A 16372-nucleotide genomic window follows, 5' to 3' on the forward strand; every position below is an offset into this window, starting at 1 on the left:
GAAAGTTGACAATTCCACGCTGAAGAAATGAAATGTAAAAGTTTACATATAGTAAGATAATTAAAATCTTACCAGGCTCAAACGTAAACATTCCACCACCATGAAGAACATAAGCAGTAAGTTTAATGATTCAATTATATAAAATATATTTGGGGACAAATGCTACAACACTCACTTTATATCTCACAGGCACTCAGAAGAACTGGAACATGCATCCTTATTGCCCATGTGTGGAAGAACATCCACAAAGAACCACAGCTAACACTAAAGCTGGCTGTTATTTGAAGGCATCAACAGGAGACTTCCGAAAATCTTAACTATGGTTTCTTAAAAAAATTTTGAGTAGCTCAAGATGCAGAGATCTGACAAAGACTCTTCCTAACCCAAGGCTGCATGCAAGTCATGAAACTCACCTGTGTTATACTCCTTCAACTGCAAGTCGTTTACAGGCGTGCCATCAGGAGTCCGAAAGGCATTAAGAATCTGCAAGAATATGGTATGTACAGTAATGATACACATCATAATCAAATACTGAATATTATATTTCCCCTAGTGGCTTTTATTCTACATAATTTAAAGCTATGATTACTTTACAAAGGCAAAATTGAGCCATACACACTCCAGGCATTCAAAAACTGCTGAATAAGTAGAACATAATTATTTAAAAATTCTCAAGTACATAAAAAAAGCAGAAGAGCATAACCTCAAGAACTCAAGCTCTGAAATCAGACTGCCTGTATTCCAAGCGTCTCCTGCTCATGTGCTGTGTAACCTTTCAGCATCCGGATTCTCATCTTTTAAACATAAGATGATGCACTGAGCTCTTTCCAGTCCAGGGCCATGGCACCTGAACTCCCTCAGCCTGGTCAGTTCTTCTCCCCATTTTCAAATGGACTGTTCTCTCACTTGCATTCAGGCCTGGGCTCAAATGTCACTTCCTCAGTGATGTCTTCCCGAACTACCCAATCTAAAATAGCCTATACCCCAATGATGCTCTAAACCCTTACTTTAGTTTCCTTCAGGGCATTTATCACTGCTTAATTTTTTTTTTTTTTTGCTTATTTTTTATTATCCATGGAAGCAGTGACTTCATAATGTTCACTGCTATATCACTCAGTGCCTAGAACACTGCCTGGAATAAAATAGTGCTTAATATTTGGAATGAATGAATAAAGAGTATGTGTTTCATAGGATGTTGTGATAATTAAATGAACTAATGCTTGTAAACATCACACACTGCCTAATACAGAGTAAGGCACTGTCTGCTCTGTGTTGTATATTCTGACCAAACTCTTCCTTAAGGTCATCCATAGTTTAGTCACCAAGTCCTTTACCACTGAGGAGTTAGGCAGATCCCAGTTTTTACTACTGTCAATAAACTGCATCTTTATGTATCTTTATGTAACTGCATCTTGGATCATCCCCTAAAGGACGATTATCAGGCCTAAGGACAGCAATCATTTGTCATAATTTTTTTTTTTTTTTTAACAAACCTCACCTCAGTTGAGTACATGTGTAACTGGTGAAAAATGAATGAGCTCTATGGATTACACCAAAGCCAAATTCCTGGTTTAGCTACTGTACTACAGTAATACAAGATGTTGACACTGGGGGATGGGCAGGAGAAAGCTGGGTGAAGGATAATCAAGATTTCCCTGAATATTTCTTTACGCTTTCCTGGGAATCTACAATTTTTCAAAATAAAAAGTTAAAAAAACAATTTTAATTGATGAAAAGAAAGGAAAAGGAAAAAAGAAAATAAGCCTTACCTCTTCTTTTGATGCATTTTCAGGCACCCCATTTAATCGAATAAGCTTGCTTGGTTTCTCCTCACTTGGGCCAGTCCTATAATCTTGATCCTTGAATCCAGAATAAAAAATTATTTTAGAAACAAATACATGTTAATGCGCAAAATGAAACAACATGAAATACAGGTACTCAGGATCAAAAATCAAAATGACTTACATCATATGAAGATATGAAAAATTATAATTGTCTATTTTTCTGAGTTCCAAAATTTGATTTCTTTCTTTCTTTTTTTTTTTTTTCATGGGATCTTAGTTCCCCGACCAGGGATTGAGGCTGGGCCCCAGCAGTGAAAGCACTGAGTCCTAACCACTGGACTGCTAGGGAATTCCCCCAAAATTTGATTTCAAATCATTAGAATACAAGTGTGCTAAGACCCATGGTCATTGAGGGAATTTTAAAATAGTAAAGCAGAAAATTAAGAGAAACAACACTGAATATGACTTTTATAAACAGGAAAAAAAATCACCTAGATTCTCAAAACTAAAATTTTCTTTTCCTGAATGAGAAAACAGCAAATAAATAAATAAAACCAGATGTCACTTATCAAAGATGTCATCTATAAACAAATTCCAGAACAGTCAAAAGGTGTCATCTGACAATATAACTTAACAGTACAATTCAGAGAAATCTGCATTTTCCATATTCACAAAAGTCTCAGCTCTCAGGGCTTCCCTTGTGGCGCAGTGGTTGAGAGTCTGCCTGCCGATGCAGGGGACGCGGGTTCATGCCCCGGTCCGGGAAGATCCCACATGCCGCAGAGCGGCTGGGCCCGTGAGCCATGGCCGCTTAGCCTGAGCATCCAGAGCCTGTGCTCCGCAACGGGAGAGGCCATAACAGTGAGAGGCCCGCATACAACACACACACAAAAAGTCTCAGATCTAACTGATCCTCTTTCATTTCAACAGTTATAAAAAGGGTTTAACTTTTGGGAAAAAAAAGTCTCCTATAACTATGTGACCACACCTCCCAGTTATGCCTACTCTCCTGGCACAATTACAAATAGTGTCCTCTTTTACTCTTTTTTTTTTTTTTTTTTTGCGGTACATGGGCCTCTCACTGTTGTGGCCTCTCCCATTGCGGAGCACAGGCTCCGGACGCGCAGGCTCAGCGGCCACGGCTCACGGGCCCAGTCGCTCCGCGGCATGTGGGATCTTCCCGGACCGGGGCACGAACCCGTGTCCCCTGCATCGGCAGGCGGACTCTCAACCACTGCGCCACCAGGGAAGCCCCCTCTTTTACTCTTGAAAGTGTCCTGACTTGAACAATAAATTATATGGCCATCCGCCTCTAACATTCTCAAAATCCATTATTTGGTTAGCATGTCTTAGAATTACTGTCCAAAATAACAGAAACTTCAATAGAGATGGGTAATACCTATTTTAAAAGATAATATTTTCAATGTCCAACTGCAAACATAATTCTCCTCGCTTAGATTATATATACATTAGATTATACATTATACATACAGAAATTCAACATTTAAGTCAATTAAGTTAGCTTCAATAGAATACTTGCAACATTAATATCACCGCCTCATAACTAGGTATTCTCTATCTCTATATCCTAGGTATCCTCTAAATGAGTTTAAATAAGAAAATGAGCCCTAAACAGCCACAGGCCTGACCGTGTAAGAGTTGAGAGAACCAACTCGCAAAGACAAATACTTTCAAACTAAATTATCCCAAAGCATTTCGATCAGTACCATCAAGCAAAATAATGAAGAGACACACATCAAAAATATGATCTGAACTGAGGGCCCTTTCTCTAGAGATGTACACTGAATACAAATCTTGCTTTTTAATGGATGTACAAAGTTAAGACCTTGGACTAATGGTCCTGGACTCTACACTTCACCCTTCAGAAAAGTCTTACGAAAAAGCAAAATTCAAAAAAGCAATCCACTCCATTAACATACCTGAAGGTCCCGTTGGGCATCTTGGGAAGTTTTGCCCTCTGGAAAAGACTTGCTTTGGCCATAGCCAAATATCTGGCTTCCTGGAAGCCTGTGATCCACATCACGGTACTCCATGCTTCTGTAATCAGTGTCTTGCCGGCCAAGGAAGTCCAGACCACCTTCTTCTTTAAACATACCAGCATCTGAACTCTGTTGTTCACCTCCAGAAAGCTGTGACTTGTCCTGGTCTTGAAGTGGACTTTGGCTGGTCTGAAAGTCTGGTGGAGACTCATGTTCAAAAGCTACACCTTGTGTTTCTCCTTCTCTTGTTTCTGAATGCTCAAATTCTCCCTTCTGAATGCCAAAAGCAGGCCTTTCTGTTGTATGGTCATGTGCAGATTCTTCTCTCTTGTTCACATTCATACCAGAATGTTCTCTATCTTGTGTAGAGGGCTGAATGTAATCCAAAATATTTGGATCCACAGAGGGCATCTCCCTATCTTTAAATTCCATACAAGGTCCCACCTCTCTGCCCCTAAAATCCTGATCAGTCCTGGACCGGTGTCTACCTCTGAAATCTGAATGTGGTGTATCCCTGTCCCTAAAGTCTAGATCACTAGTACCTGAACCTCGGCCTCTAAAGTCCATCTGTGTTCCGTCTTTGTCCCTGAAGTCCAAATCAGATACATCTCTATTCCTAAAATCAGAACGGGACTGATCTCTGGCCCTGAAATCCAAATCTGATAAATCCCTTCCCCTAAAATCTGCATGGGATCCATCCCGGCCTCTAAAATCTAAATCATAAGTGCCCCGGCCCCTGAAGTCAGGTGGAGGAGCATCCCTACCTCTAAAGTCAACAGTATGAGCATCCCTGTCTCTGTAGTTCATGTGAGATGTCTCCCTACCTCTATAATCCATAGAAGTACCATCCCCACCCCTATAGTCCATAGGTGGTCCTTCTCTATCGCGAAAATCCCCAGAATGTATGTCCCTACTTCTGAAGTCCAACTGTGATGAATCTCTGCTCTGGAAATCAGAAGATGAAAAATCTCCCCCCCTGAAATCATGTCCAGGTCCCTCCCCTCCTCGATAGTCACCATGCTGTCCGTCTCTAGCTCCATAGCTGAAAGAATGCTCCTCTACATTTGCAAAGGGAGGCCCCGAATGCCCCTGGAAATCAAAGGGAAGTGAATCTCTGCCAGGAAAGTTGCCAGAGTGTCTCTCTTGAGCATGACTCTTAAGGGGAGGAGGAGGATAATCCCTGTTCCACCCGGGAGCAAACCTTTCTTCTTGGCTCCCACTGTAGAAACAAAGACAGTGTTATTCATATTGTCCAGAGAGTTTGAAATCTACACACCAGCATATTCTTCTCTAATCACAGCACATTCTTCTGTAAACATTTTTTTTTTTTGGCAGAGTTCTGTAACAAGGTCCTAGATCTGCAGAAAACAGCAATGTTTTGCTATTTTAAGACGAAGTGGCGTAGTAAACTTTTATATTCCCATTTCAGAACACGAGGAAAGTCAACACAAGGTTTTCAACATGACTGCTGCAGAAAAAGCTTTCACCCAGTCCTGCAACAGGGAAAATCCGCAACACCAGATAAGCTAGCAATGGTGACACTCTACAAAAATTTCCATTTCCTATAGCCAGGGAACTTAGAATTCCAAGATCAGCATGATGATTCCTATACATCAGAAAAATCAATGCACTGTAAATTTTATACAGTAGGTTTCAGGAGGTGTCTTTCTCATTGGTGCATACAGGAGTAACATTCCAAAATATTTGATTACAGCCACAGTATGGACACCACCCAGTCAGAATGGATGCAGGCCCAAAATGAAGAAACACTGGCTGTAAATCACTAGGAGTATACCAGTGTTCACCAGCTGAGCATCAGCCCTGGCTGCATCTAAATCCTAGTTCTACAGTGGCTCTGCCTAGAACTGCTCTCACCTGGGTCCTATTATTGTAACTACTCAAGGGTATCTCAGAAGGCAGCATGAATCATGCCACAAAGCATGTGTTAAGTCGACTAAACCAAGCAACAGCATCCAGGAGCTTAATACTGAAAGGGACCTAGAGAGAGCATTAGGCCTTCAAGCATTATCACCAGGTCCCCAAAAAAGAAGCTGATTTTCTAGATTCTAATGCCTCATCTAATTTTTCATGATAATACAATATATTTTAAAATAAGCATAGTATTCACATTCTCAGTTTACAGAACTCAAGAGATAAATGAGAATTGGCCCAATCTTTCATACTACCTAACTTCCTCCCTTTGTCTTAAGCTCCAGACCATTTTATACGTTTTGACTTTGGTAAAAGATTAGGGAATTTAAATAGGCAATTAGGTACCTAGGATACTGAGCTTGAAGGGGAGGGGAGAGAAGGGCATGAAAAAGGAAAACATGAAATGATCTGAATGGTTACCTGCTTTTTAGCAGTAAAACAAAAGTATTAAGAGATCAAGTCCAACTCAGTTCTCTCCTTCCAGAATATACAGGTTCTATTACATGACCCTTCTGAACTCAGACTACACTGCTATAGAAAGATTCAACAGACAACTGCTTCTGGGTTACTCAGTGCAAGCGAAACAGTTACAATGCCAAACCCTTTCCAAAAAGTAATAGGAATTTAACAATAGTAACCTAAACAGTTGAATGATGCATATTTAATGGATTTTCAGAACATGGTAATTTCCAATAGCTCCTATTAACATTAGTTATATCTATGGGGTTCATCATAAGAGAAGTAACTTTAAATGTTCTTCATAAGTAATACAATATAACACTAAAATTAAGACATTACCACTAATTCTGGTGTCACCCATATTTAAAATCATTCAAATCCCAATAGTTAGGGACTTCACTGGTGGCGCAGTGGTTAAGAATCCACCTGCCAATGCAGGGGACACGGGTTCGAGCCCTCTTCCAGGAAGGTCCCACATGCCATGGAGCAACTAAGCCCGTGCGCCATAACTATTGAGCCTGCGTGCCACAAAAATTGAGCCCACACGCCGAACTACTGAAGCCCACGCGCCGCAACTACTGAAGCTCACGCACCTAAAGCCCGTGCTCTGCAACAAGAGACGCCACTGCAATGAGAAGCCTGTGCACCGCAACAAAGAGTAGCCCCACTCGCCACAACTAGAGAAAGCCTGTGCACAGCAACAAAGACCCAACACAGACAAAAAATTTAAAAATTAACGAAAAAAAAATCCCAATAGTTAGCTTGCAGGAAGACTTAAGCCTCAGCAGACACTCACAGGCTGAGTGCTGAGGTATCTAAATCTACATGTTCTCTGACCAGAACACATCCAACAGTGTCTTTGAATACTACCCTAAGGATTACCTTACCCTCTTCGGTGGAGAAGATCAAAGAGATCTAGAGTAACCACTGTATTAGGGTTCTTAGAACTGTATTTTATGTAGACTATCCAAGAAACACTTCTATTAGTATAAAATAGCAGTGGCTATGAAAATCATTTTCAACCAAATTTTAAAAAATTTTAAGAAGATGAATACAAAATTATTTTCCTGCAAGATACCTTTTTCACCCAAATTAGTCCCCCCAAAAGTTATGCTATATAAACTATGTCTCTTTCTGGTCAAAGATCTTAAAAAATAGCATGTAATGACTTATATTTAAAATTAAGGTGGGGAAATACAACTTTAAATAATAAATTCAAAGAGAAAATGTTCTGAAAAAAATTTTTAAGTGATGCAATAGAGCTAAAGTTACCTAATTCCTGAAGGCTTACAGGAAACAGCCTTACTTACAAATAATTATCCATAAATATAAGTAAAAAGGAGAGATTTTTAAATGTTAAAGTACAAACTCACTAATCTAGACTAGGGATCTGCAAACTTTTCCCATAAAGAGTCAGACAGTAATTACATTAGGCTTTGCAGTTTCTGTCAGAACTATTCAACTCTGCCATTGCAGCATGAAAGCAACCATAGACAATTTGTAAATGAATGATCAGGGCTATGTTCCAATAAAACAAAAACAAGCTGCAGGCTGTACAGCTTGTTGTTGTTGACCACTGATCCAGACCTTAATATTGTGAAAGGAAAAACATAACCAGCATCACCACCACTGCTTTAATTTAAAGACTGTTAAGCAGAAAGTAAAGACCCCTGTATTCATGAAACTAGTTTTACTAAATATTATACGGATTTTTTTTTTTTTTTTTTTTTTGTGGTACGTGGGCCTCTCACTGCTGTGGCTTCTCCCGTTGCGGAGCACAGGCTCCGGACGCGCAGGCTCAGCGGCCATAGCTCACGGGCCCAGCCGCTCCGTGGCATGTGGGATCTTCCCGGACTGGGGCACGAACCTGCGTCCCCTGCATCGGCAGGCGAACTCTCAACCACTGCGCCACAAGGGAAGCCCTATACGGATTTTTTTAAAACTTAGTTCTCTCCCTTAATTTTTCATTGGAACCCCAAGCTTCAAAATAATAAAACATCTGTTGAATTTGCACAAGAAGATCCTGCAGACTGCCAATCAAAAAGAAAATTTACTAGTAACAGAAGTTTCAATTAGAACATAAATTTTGTTTTTTGGCCACACCACGTGGCTTGTGGGATTTTAGTTCCCCCACCAGGGACTGAACCCAGGCCCTTGGCAGTGAGAGTATGGAGTCCTAACCACTGGACCACCAGGGAACTCCCTGGAGCATAAATATTTTTTAATGTATAGCTTTAAAGGTCAGATTTCTTTGCCATATACCAACTAAAGCCATAACAATCATATTCCAATTGTAAACACAATGCAAAAGTTTTAAAATACCATCATCAGTGTTTATTATACTGGCTATAAGAAATTAACTTCCCACAATTCTAAAATATAATCCATTTACAACTGAATGATACCACCTTCTCCACTTATCTTTGTACCTAGTAATCCTTAAAATTGAAATGTAGCTTAGAAAATTGCATCGAGTAATTTTTCTTTCTCAGAACTACTTTTGGTAGCTGAAACACAATATGTCACAGGAAAGACAGAGCTCTGGATTCTAGACATAAATTACTGAATTTAATGAAACATTTACATACATTTATGTACATTTTTTACTAGCTTTCCTTATTAATCAAATATGTATGACTTTGCTAAAAGAGACAAAAAATATTTTTAGAAATTGGGGGATTTTGTTAATGCTTTTAAAAATGCTAAAACACAAAACACTTGGCACACTGGGTATTTAGTCTCACAATCACTTTAGAAATGACTAGAAAAATTTTAAATAGTTTCTATTTTTAAAAAATCAGAGCTATTTCTAGAAAATATCCCTCCTTATGGTAGGCCAAAAATATTATACTGTATCATTAAAATACTGACATTTCAATATTCAAATTTAAAGACTTACCGAAAAGGTCCTGTTCTGTTAGCAGATCGAGAATCCCCCCACATCTCTTTCTATGTCAAGAGGGTCCAATAAGTAGATCCTTGCTACCAAACTCTGGTTATCACAGTACCTGTACAAAACAAACCACAAAAAATGAGTACATTGGAACATGAAGTAAAGAATAAACCAATTTCCTCTTGTTTGGCTTATCAGGGACAACATCAGCAGGTATACTTTTGGAAGTCACTTTTAAACATTTACATGCTTATTTATAGCAAGAAAAATACATTTTAAATTTAAAATGTGCACTCTAGGGCACCATCGACTTCTCAATGTACTAAGAATGCTTCATAATATATTTACTAATTTTTCTGGCACCCATTCTATCTTCCTTTTCGGAAATAGCACCTTAGCATAAACACCACTCCCAGTCTGTGCAGCTGATCCTACTCTATTCAGCCTGGCCAATCAGAATAGTCTATTACTGGGACTTCCCTGGCTGCCCAGTGGTTAAGACTCCAAGCTTCCAATGCAGGGGGCACAAGTTCAATCCCTGGTGGGGGAACTAAGATCCCACATGCCAAGCAGAGCAGCCAAAAAATAAATAAAAATTAAAAAAAAAAAAAAAGCAAGAATAGTCTATTACCTCACCACAGTGATTGCTTTGAAGATGGGCATGTAACCTAAGGCTGAGAAGTCATCACAGGACCTGTGCTCCAGCTACTAAAAAAGTGGCAAACTTTTTTTTTTTTTTTGGCCATACCACGAGGCCTGTGGGAGCCTAGTTCCCCGACTGAACCTGGGCCCAGGCAGTGAAAGAGCCAAGTCCTAACCACTGGACCACCAGGGAATTCCCCAAAAGAGGCAAACTTTTATGACCTTGGATTTGGCAATGGTTTCTTACTATGACAACGAAAGAAAAAATAAAGTAGACTTCACCAAAATTGAAAACTTTTCTGAATCCAAGTACACTATCAAGAGAGTGAAAACACAACCCACATGTCAGTGAAACAGCAGACTATGAAATTCCAAAGCCTCATTCCTCAACAGAAACATCAAAAAACAAGCAGTCTGAACCAACTTTGTTGTAGCTTTAGAAAACAGTCAAAGCTTTACAACAACCAACTGAACACTCAGTCAAGAAAAAGTCATCCTCGGGACTTCCCTGGTGGTCCAGTGGTTAAGATCCGGCGCTCCCAACGCAGGGGGCCTGGGTTCGATCCCTGGTCAGCGGAACTAGATGCCGAATGTCGCAACAAAGATCCCACGTGCCATAATAAAGATCCCACGAGCCGCAACTAAGACCAGGCGCAGCCAAATAAATAAATATTTTTTAAAAAGAATAAAAAATGAAAAAGTCATCCTCAAAATAATAGCAAAGTTTTTTGGTGTTTTTACTGATCCTTGCCCCACCCCCACCCCAGCATGGCAGTGGTTCTTGTCTTGAAGGCAGCCCAGTTTTCAGCTCCCTCCCTAAACCCAAGGGAAACCTGATTTGTAAATTATTGTGTACATCTGTTCTAATCTGTATGGGGGCTATCTGAAGAACTGATGCAAGGTACTTGCCTCTGTTTTACCTAACTCAGAACTCTGGGGGGAAAAGCGCAGGCACTGCTAATAAAAGCTGCAAAGCAGACTACAGACTCACAGATATGGAGAGGTTGGGGTGAAAACACTTTGGGGAGTTAGGACATTCCAAGGCACCATGTATATGAGAAAATTTAGAACACCACAAGCATACCCAGACACATGATCAGACAAAACCTGAGAAGACTCTAAGCTTTCACCTCAGGCTGATCTCTAGGTTCAGAGCAAGCCTAGCTAAGTGTTGAAGGAATGGCTCCAGCACAGAACCAATCTGCAAAAACAAAGAGAGGTGAGTTTTTCTTTCTCTTATTTTTGTTGGTGTGTTTTTTGTCCATTTTTGTTTTATCTGTTTGAGCTCCTAGAATTCAAGGAAATCTTGGTTAACACATTAGATGAACAAAGGCTAAGAGAACAGGTGTCAGTGATCACACCTAAGGAATACAGCCTTTGCAAAAATGGTATAGGAAAAGAATTCTATATCTAGCAAAACTCTCCTTCAAAAATGAGAAAGAGGGACTTCCCTGGTGGTCCAGTGGTTAAGACTCTGTGTTTCCACTGCAGGGGGCACGGGTTCAATCCCTGGTCAGGGAACTAAGGTCCCGCATGCCACTTGGCGTGGAAAAAAAAAAAAAAAGAGTAAGAAATTAAGACATTTCCTGATAAGCAAAAGCTGAAGGAATTTGTTACCAGTAGATGGGCCCTGCAAGAAATGAAAGAAAGTCAAAAGTAACTTGAAGCCATATGAAGAAATAAAGCTTCAGTAAAGATTTAAAAAGCAAGAGCAATTATAAAAGCTAGTATTATTGTGACTTCAATTTTTAACTCCAGTTTTTACTTTCTACATGATTTAAAAGACAAACGCATAAAAAACAATTATTAACCTAGGTTAATGGGACACAATTTATAAAGACGTTATCTGTGACATCAGAGGGAAGGGGGACTTCCCTGGTGGCGCAGTGGTTAAGAATCTGCCTGCCAATGCAGGGGTGACGGGTTCGAGCCTGGTCCGGGAAGATCCCACATGCCGCGGAGTAACTAAGCCCGTGCGCCACAACTACTGAGCCCACGCACCTAGAGCCCGCACTGCGCAACAGGAGAAGCCACCACAATAAGAAGGCTGCTCACCGCAACCAAGAGTAGTCCCCACTCGCTGCAACTACAGAAAGCCCACGTGCAGCAACGAAGACCCAACGCAGCCAAAAATAAATAAATGAATAAATTTATTTAAAAAAATTATTAATCTAGGTTAATGGGACACAATTTATAAAGATGTTATCTGTGACATCAATAACAGAGGGAAGGGGGACTTCACTGGTGGTGCAGTGGTTAAGAATCCACCTGCCAGTGCAGGGGACAAGGGTTCGAGCCCTGGTCCGGGAAGATCCCACATGCCGCGGAGCAACTGACCCCGTGCACCACAGCTACTGACCCTGCACTCTGGAGCCCGCGAGCCACAACTATTGAAGCCCATGCGCCTGGAGACCGTGCTCCACAGCAAGAGAGGCCACCGCAGTGAGAGGCCTGCGCACCGCAACGAGGAGTAGCCCCCGCTCACTGCAACTAGAGAAAGCCCGCGTGCAGCAACAAAGACCCAATGCAGCCAAACATACATACATACATAAATAAATAAATAGAAGCAATGGGATAATATATTAAAAAACAAAAAGACAGAGGGAAGGAAAGGAACAGTATAGAAGCAGTTTTTCTATGCTATTGAACTTAAGTTGGTATAAATTCAAATTAAATTGTTATAACTATACGATGTTAAATGTAATTCCCATGGTAACCACAAAGAAAATATCTTTAGAATATACACATAAGAAAATGAGAAGGCAATCAAAACATTTCACTATAAAAAAATCAACTAAACACTAAATAAGGTAATAATGGAAGAAATGAAGGGAAAAAAGCTATAAGGAATATAGATTACAAATAGCAAAATGGCAGAAGTTCCTCCTTATTAGTAATCACTTTAAATGTAAACAGTTTAAAATCTTCTTCTCAAAAGACAAGATTGGCATAATAGATTAAAAAACATAATCCAACTATACGCTGTCTACAACAGACTCGCTGTAGATCCAAAGACACAAATAGGTTGAAAGGGAAAAGACAGAAAAAAATATTCCATGCAAATAGTAACCAAATGAGATCTGTGGTGGCTATACTAGTATCAGACAAAACAGACTTTAAATCAAAAAAGGTACAAAAGACAAAGGACATTATATATTAATTTAAAGGTTAAAAAAACACAAGAAGATAAATCATAAACATTACACACCTAATAACAGACCCTCAAAATATATGAAGCAAAAACTGAAAGAAACTGAAGGGAGAAGTAGACAGTTCTATAACAGTTGGAAACTTCAAACCTCACTTTGAATAATGAATTGATCAACCAGACAGTATATAAGTAAGAAAACAGAGAACTTAGCACAATAAACCAAACACATCTAATTGACACAGAACACTCCACCCAACAACAGTAGAATCACATCTTGTCAAGTGCACATGGGATATTCTTCAGGATGGACCATTTGCTGGGCCACAAACAAGGCTCAACAGATTTTATAAGATAAATAACCGTACAAAGTATCCTCTCTAACCCAAACAGGATAAAGTTAGACATCAATAACATAAGGGAAAATTCTACAGTTTTCCATAGTTCTCCTTCTACATAAACTAGAATTCACAAAATTTTAAATGCATATTACTTCTGACTTTCTAGTTCCTCTTCTAGGAATTCATTCTCTAGAAACTTACAATGTGAGGTGACATGTTTACAAAGGTACATAGTGCAGCACTGTTTGTAATAGCAAAAGATTATAAAATCTATATTACATCAACAGAATATATTTGTACTACTGAAATACTATGCAACTCTCAAAAAATGAAATAGCTATGTTAATTTATATAGGATAAACTATTACATATTAAGTTTAAAAATATGTGCAAAATATTATTTGTAATATGGTATCATCTGTGCAAAATAGAAAAGAACACATACCACAAAGTTAGGGGACTCACATTTCCTGATTCTAAAACTTAACTACAAGCAACCTAAATGTCCATTGACACATGAATGGATAAAGAAGATGTAGTATATACATATACAATGGAATATTACTCAGCTATAAAAAAGAACAAAATAATGCCATTTGCAGCAACATTTAGATTATCATTCTAAGTAAGCCAGAAAGAGAAAGACAAATATCTTATGATATCGCTACTATGTGGAATCTTAAAAAAATGATATAAATGAACTTATTTACAAAACAGAAAGCGACTCACAGACATAGAAAACAAACTTGTTGTTACCAATGGGGAAGGGGGGATGCAGGGAGGGATAAATTGGGAGGTTGGGATTAACATATACACAATACTATATATAAAATAGATGACCAACAAGGACCTACTGCATAGCACAGGGAACTATACTCGGTATTTTTTAATAACCTATAAGGGAAAAGAATCTGAAAAGGAATATGTGTATGCGTGTGTGTGTGTGTGTGTGTGTGTGTGTATACGAAAAAACTGAATCACTGTGCTGTATACCTGAAATGAACACGATATCGCAAATCAACTATACTTCAATTAAAAAAAAAAGAAAACAAAGCTACAGTTATCGAGACAGTGTGGCACTGACATAAGGATAAACAAAGATCAATAAAACAGAATTGAGAGTCCAGAAATAAACCCTCACATTTAGGATCAAGTGTATTAGACAAGAGTTCTAAGACAATTCAATGAAGAAAGAACAGTCTTTTCAACAAATGGTACTGGGACAAGTGGATGTCCCCATGCAGAAGCATAAAGTTGAACCCCTACTTCATGTCATGTATAAAAATTAATACAAATGGATCAAAGACCTAAATGTTTTAAGAGGTAAAACTATAAAATTCTTAGAACAGGCATAAATCTTCATGACCTTAGATTAAGAAATGGCTTTTTGGATAAGATGAATACCAAAAGCACAAGCAACAAAAGGAAAAATAAAATAGATCAATTGGATATCATCAAAATTTTAAATTTTGTGCTTTAAAGGACACCATCAAGAAAGTGAAGACAGCCCACAGAATGGGAGAAAACTTGTGTAAATCATATTTGATAAGGGACCTGTATCTAGAATACATAAAGAACTATTTTATAACTCAGTAGCAAAATAACCCAATTTTTAAAATGGGCAAAGGCTATGAATAGACATTTCTCCAAAGATGATACTTTTAAAAGGCCAATAAGCACAAGAAAAATGCTCAACATTACCCATAAGGGAAATGCACATCAAAACCATAATAAGGGGGTTCCCTGGTGGTCCAGTGGTTAGGACTCAGCACTTTCAATGCCGTGGCCCAGGTTCAATCCCTGGTCGGGGAACTAAGATCCCATAAGCCAAAAAACAAAACAAAACAAAACAAACAAAAAAACCACAGTAAGATACCACTTCATATCCACTAGGGTGTCTCTAATAAAAAGATAAGTTGACAAGAATCTGGAGAAATTAGAACCCTCATATACTACTGGTGTGAATGGGGCCAAAGATATGTACAAACATCTAGTGGTTCCCTCCAAAATTTTCCTCAGAATAGCTGGAATTCTTCGGACAGTTTAATCCAGCAAAGCAAATGATTACAGGTCTTGGGGCTGAAATGATGTTAAACTATCCTTAAACTTTAAATGGGTAAAAACTCTTGAGTTGGGCTTCCCTGGTGGCGCAGTGGTTGAGAGTCCACCTGCCGATGCAGGGGACATGGGTTCGTGACCCGGTCCGGGAAGATCCCACATGCCGCGGAGCGGCTGGGCCCGTGAGCCATGGCCGCTGAGCCTGCGTGTCCGGAGCCTGTGCTCTGCAACGGGAGAGGCCACAACAGTGAGAGGCCCACATACCGCAAAAAAAACAAACAAAAAACCAAACAAAAACTCTTGAGTTACTGGCATGGAGCCAGGGCTACTTTTGGTAAACAGAACTGGCACTGCGGGATGAACTGAATGCCAGGTTAAGGCTTTAAATTCTGAAGCTCATCAGAACCCAGCAGGGATATTGGTTGATATACACAGCAAGACAGGAGCCAAGAAAGTCAGAATCCACTAAGGAATGTATAACAAGTCACCTGCCATACCACCTAACTCTGAAAATAAGTGGCACTATAACACTAATTACACAACTGTACCTGGCGGTGAACATGCAAGTGGGAACGGAAGGCCTGCCACCTCAAATGCCCAGATCCCACCCCTAACAGATGCAACATAGCAATGAGTAAGAGGGCCCCTGTGGCAAGGCTGAGATGTAAGTCCAGGTGAAGCTGCTGCAGGTGTAGATCTTGGTGGTAGTAGTAAATAGTCAAATGAGAGGCTTTTGTTTGTTTGTTAGTTTTTATTGTAGTATAATTGCTTTACAATGTTGTGTTAGTTTCTGCTGTACAGTGAAGTGAATCAGCTATATGTATACATATATCCCCTCCCTCTTGGACCTTCCTACCCCCTCATCCCACCCATCTAGCTTATCACAGAGCACTGAGCTGAGCTCCCTGTGCTATACAGCAGGTTCCCACTAGCTATCTATTTCACACATGGTAGTGTATTTACGTCAAACCTAATCTCCCAATTCATTCCACCCTCCCCTTCCCCCCACGTCCACACATCAGTTCTCTACATCTGAGTTTCTATTCCTGCCCTGCAAACAGGTTCATCTGTACCATTTCTCTGTTTCACACATATGCGTTAATGTAAGATATTTG

The 16372-nt window shown here is 39.5% G+C and overlaps 1 protein-coding gene and 1 non-coding gene across 3 annotated transcripts in view; one reads left to right on the forward strand and one right to left on the reverse strand.

The window, feature by feature from the left end:
* RBM6 (RNA binding motif protein 6) overlaps window positions 1–16372 on the reverse strand; it is a 106205-nt gene that overhangs the window by 77398 nt on the left and 12435 nt on the right. The window contains exons 2-5 of one of the 2 annotated variants that reach the window (XM_060161817.1): window positions 9075–9183; window positions 3725–5003; window positions 1770–1859; window positions 414–483 (exon numbers count right to left, since the gene is read on the reverse strand). In XM_060161817.1, coding sequence (XP_060017800.1) covers window positions 414–483; window positions 1770–1859; window positions 3725–5003; window positions 9075–9118 — 1483 coding nt within the window. In that variant the 5' untranslated portion in view covers window positions 9119–9183. Of the gene's footprint in view, window positions 1–413; window positions 484–1769; window positions 1860–3724; window positions 5004–9074; window positions 9184–16372 lie in introns of those variants that run through there. The other variant, XM_060161819.1, reaches the window with a different exon arrangement.
* On the forward strand, window positions 14940–15011 carry TRNAE-UUC (transfer RNA glutamic acid (anticodon UUC)). The gene has a single exon. It is a non-coding gene; the product is annotated as a tRNA-Glu (tRNA).

Source organism: Lagenorhynchus albirostris, chromosome 10, assembly GCF_949774975.1.
Source record: "Lagenorhynchus albirostris chromosome 10, mLagAlb1.1, whole genome shotgun sequence".
Taxonomy (NCBI): Eukaryota; Metazoa; Chordata; class Mammalia; order Artiodactyla; family Delphinidae; genus Lagenorhynchus; species Lagenorhynchus albirostris.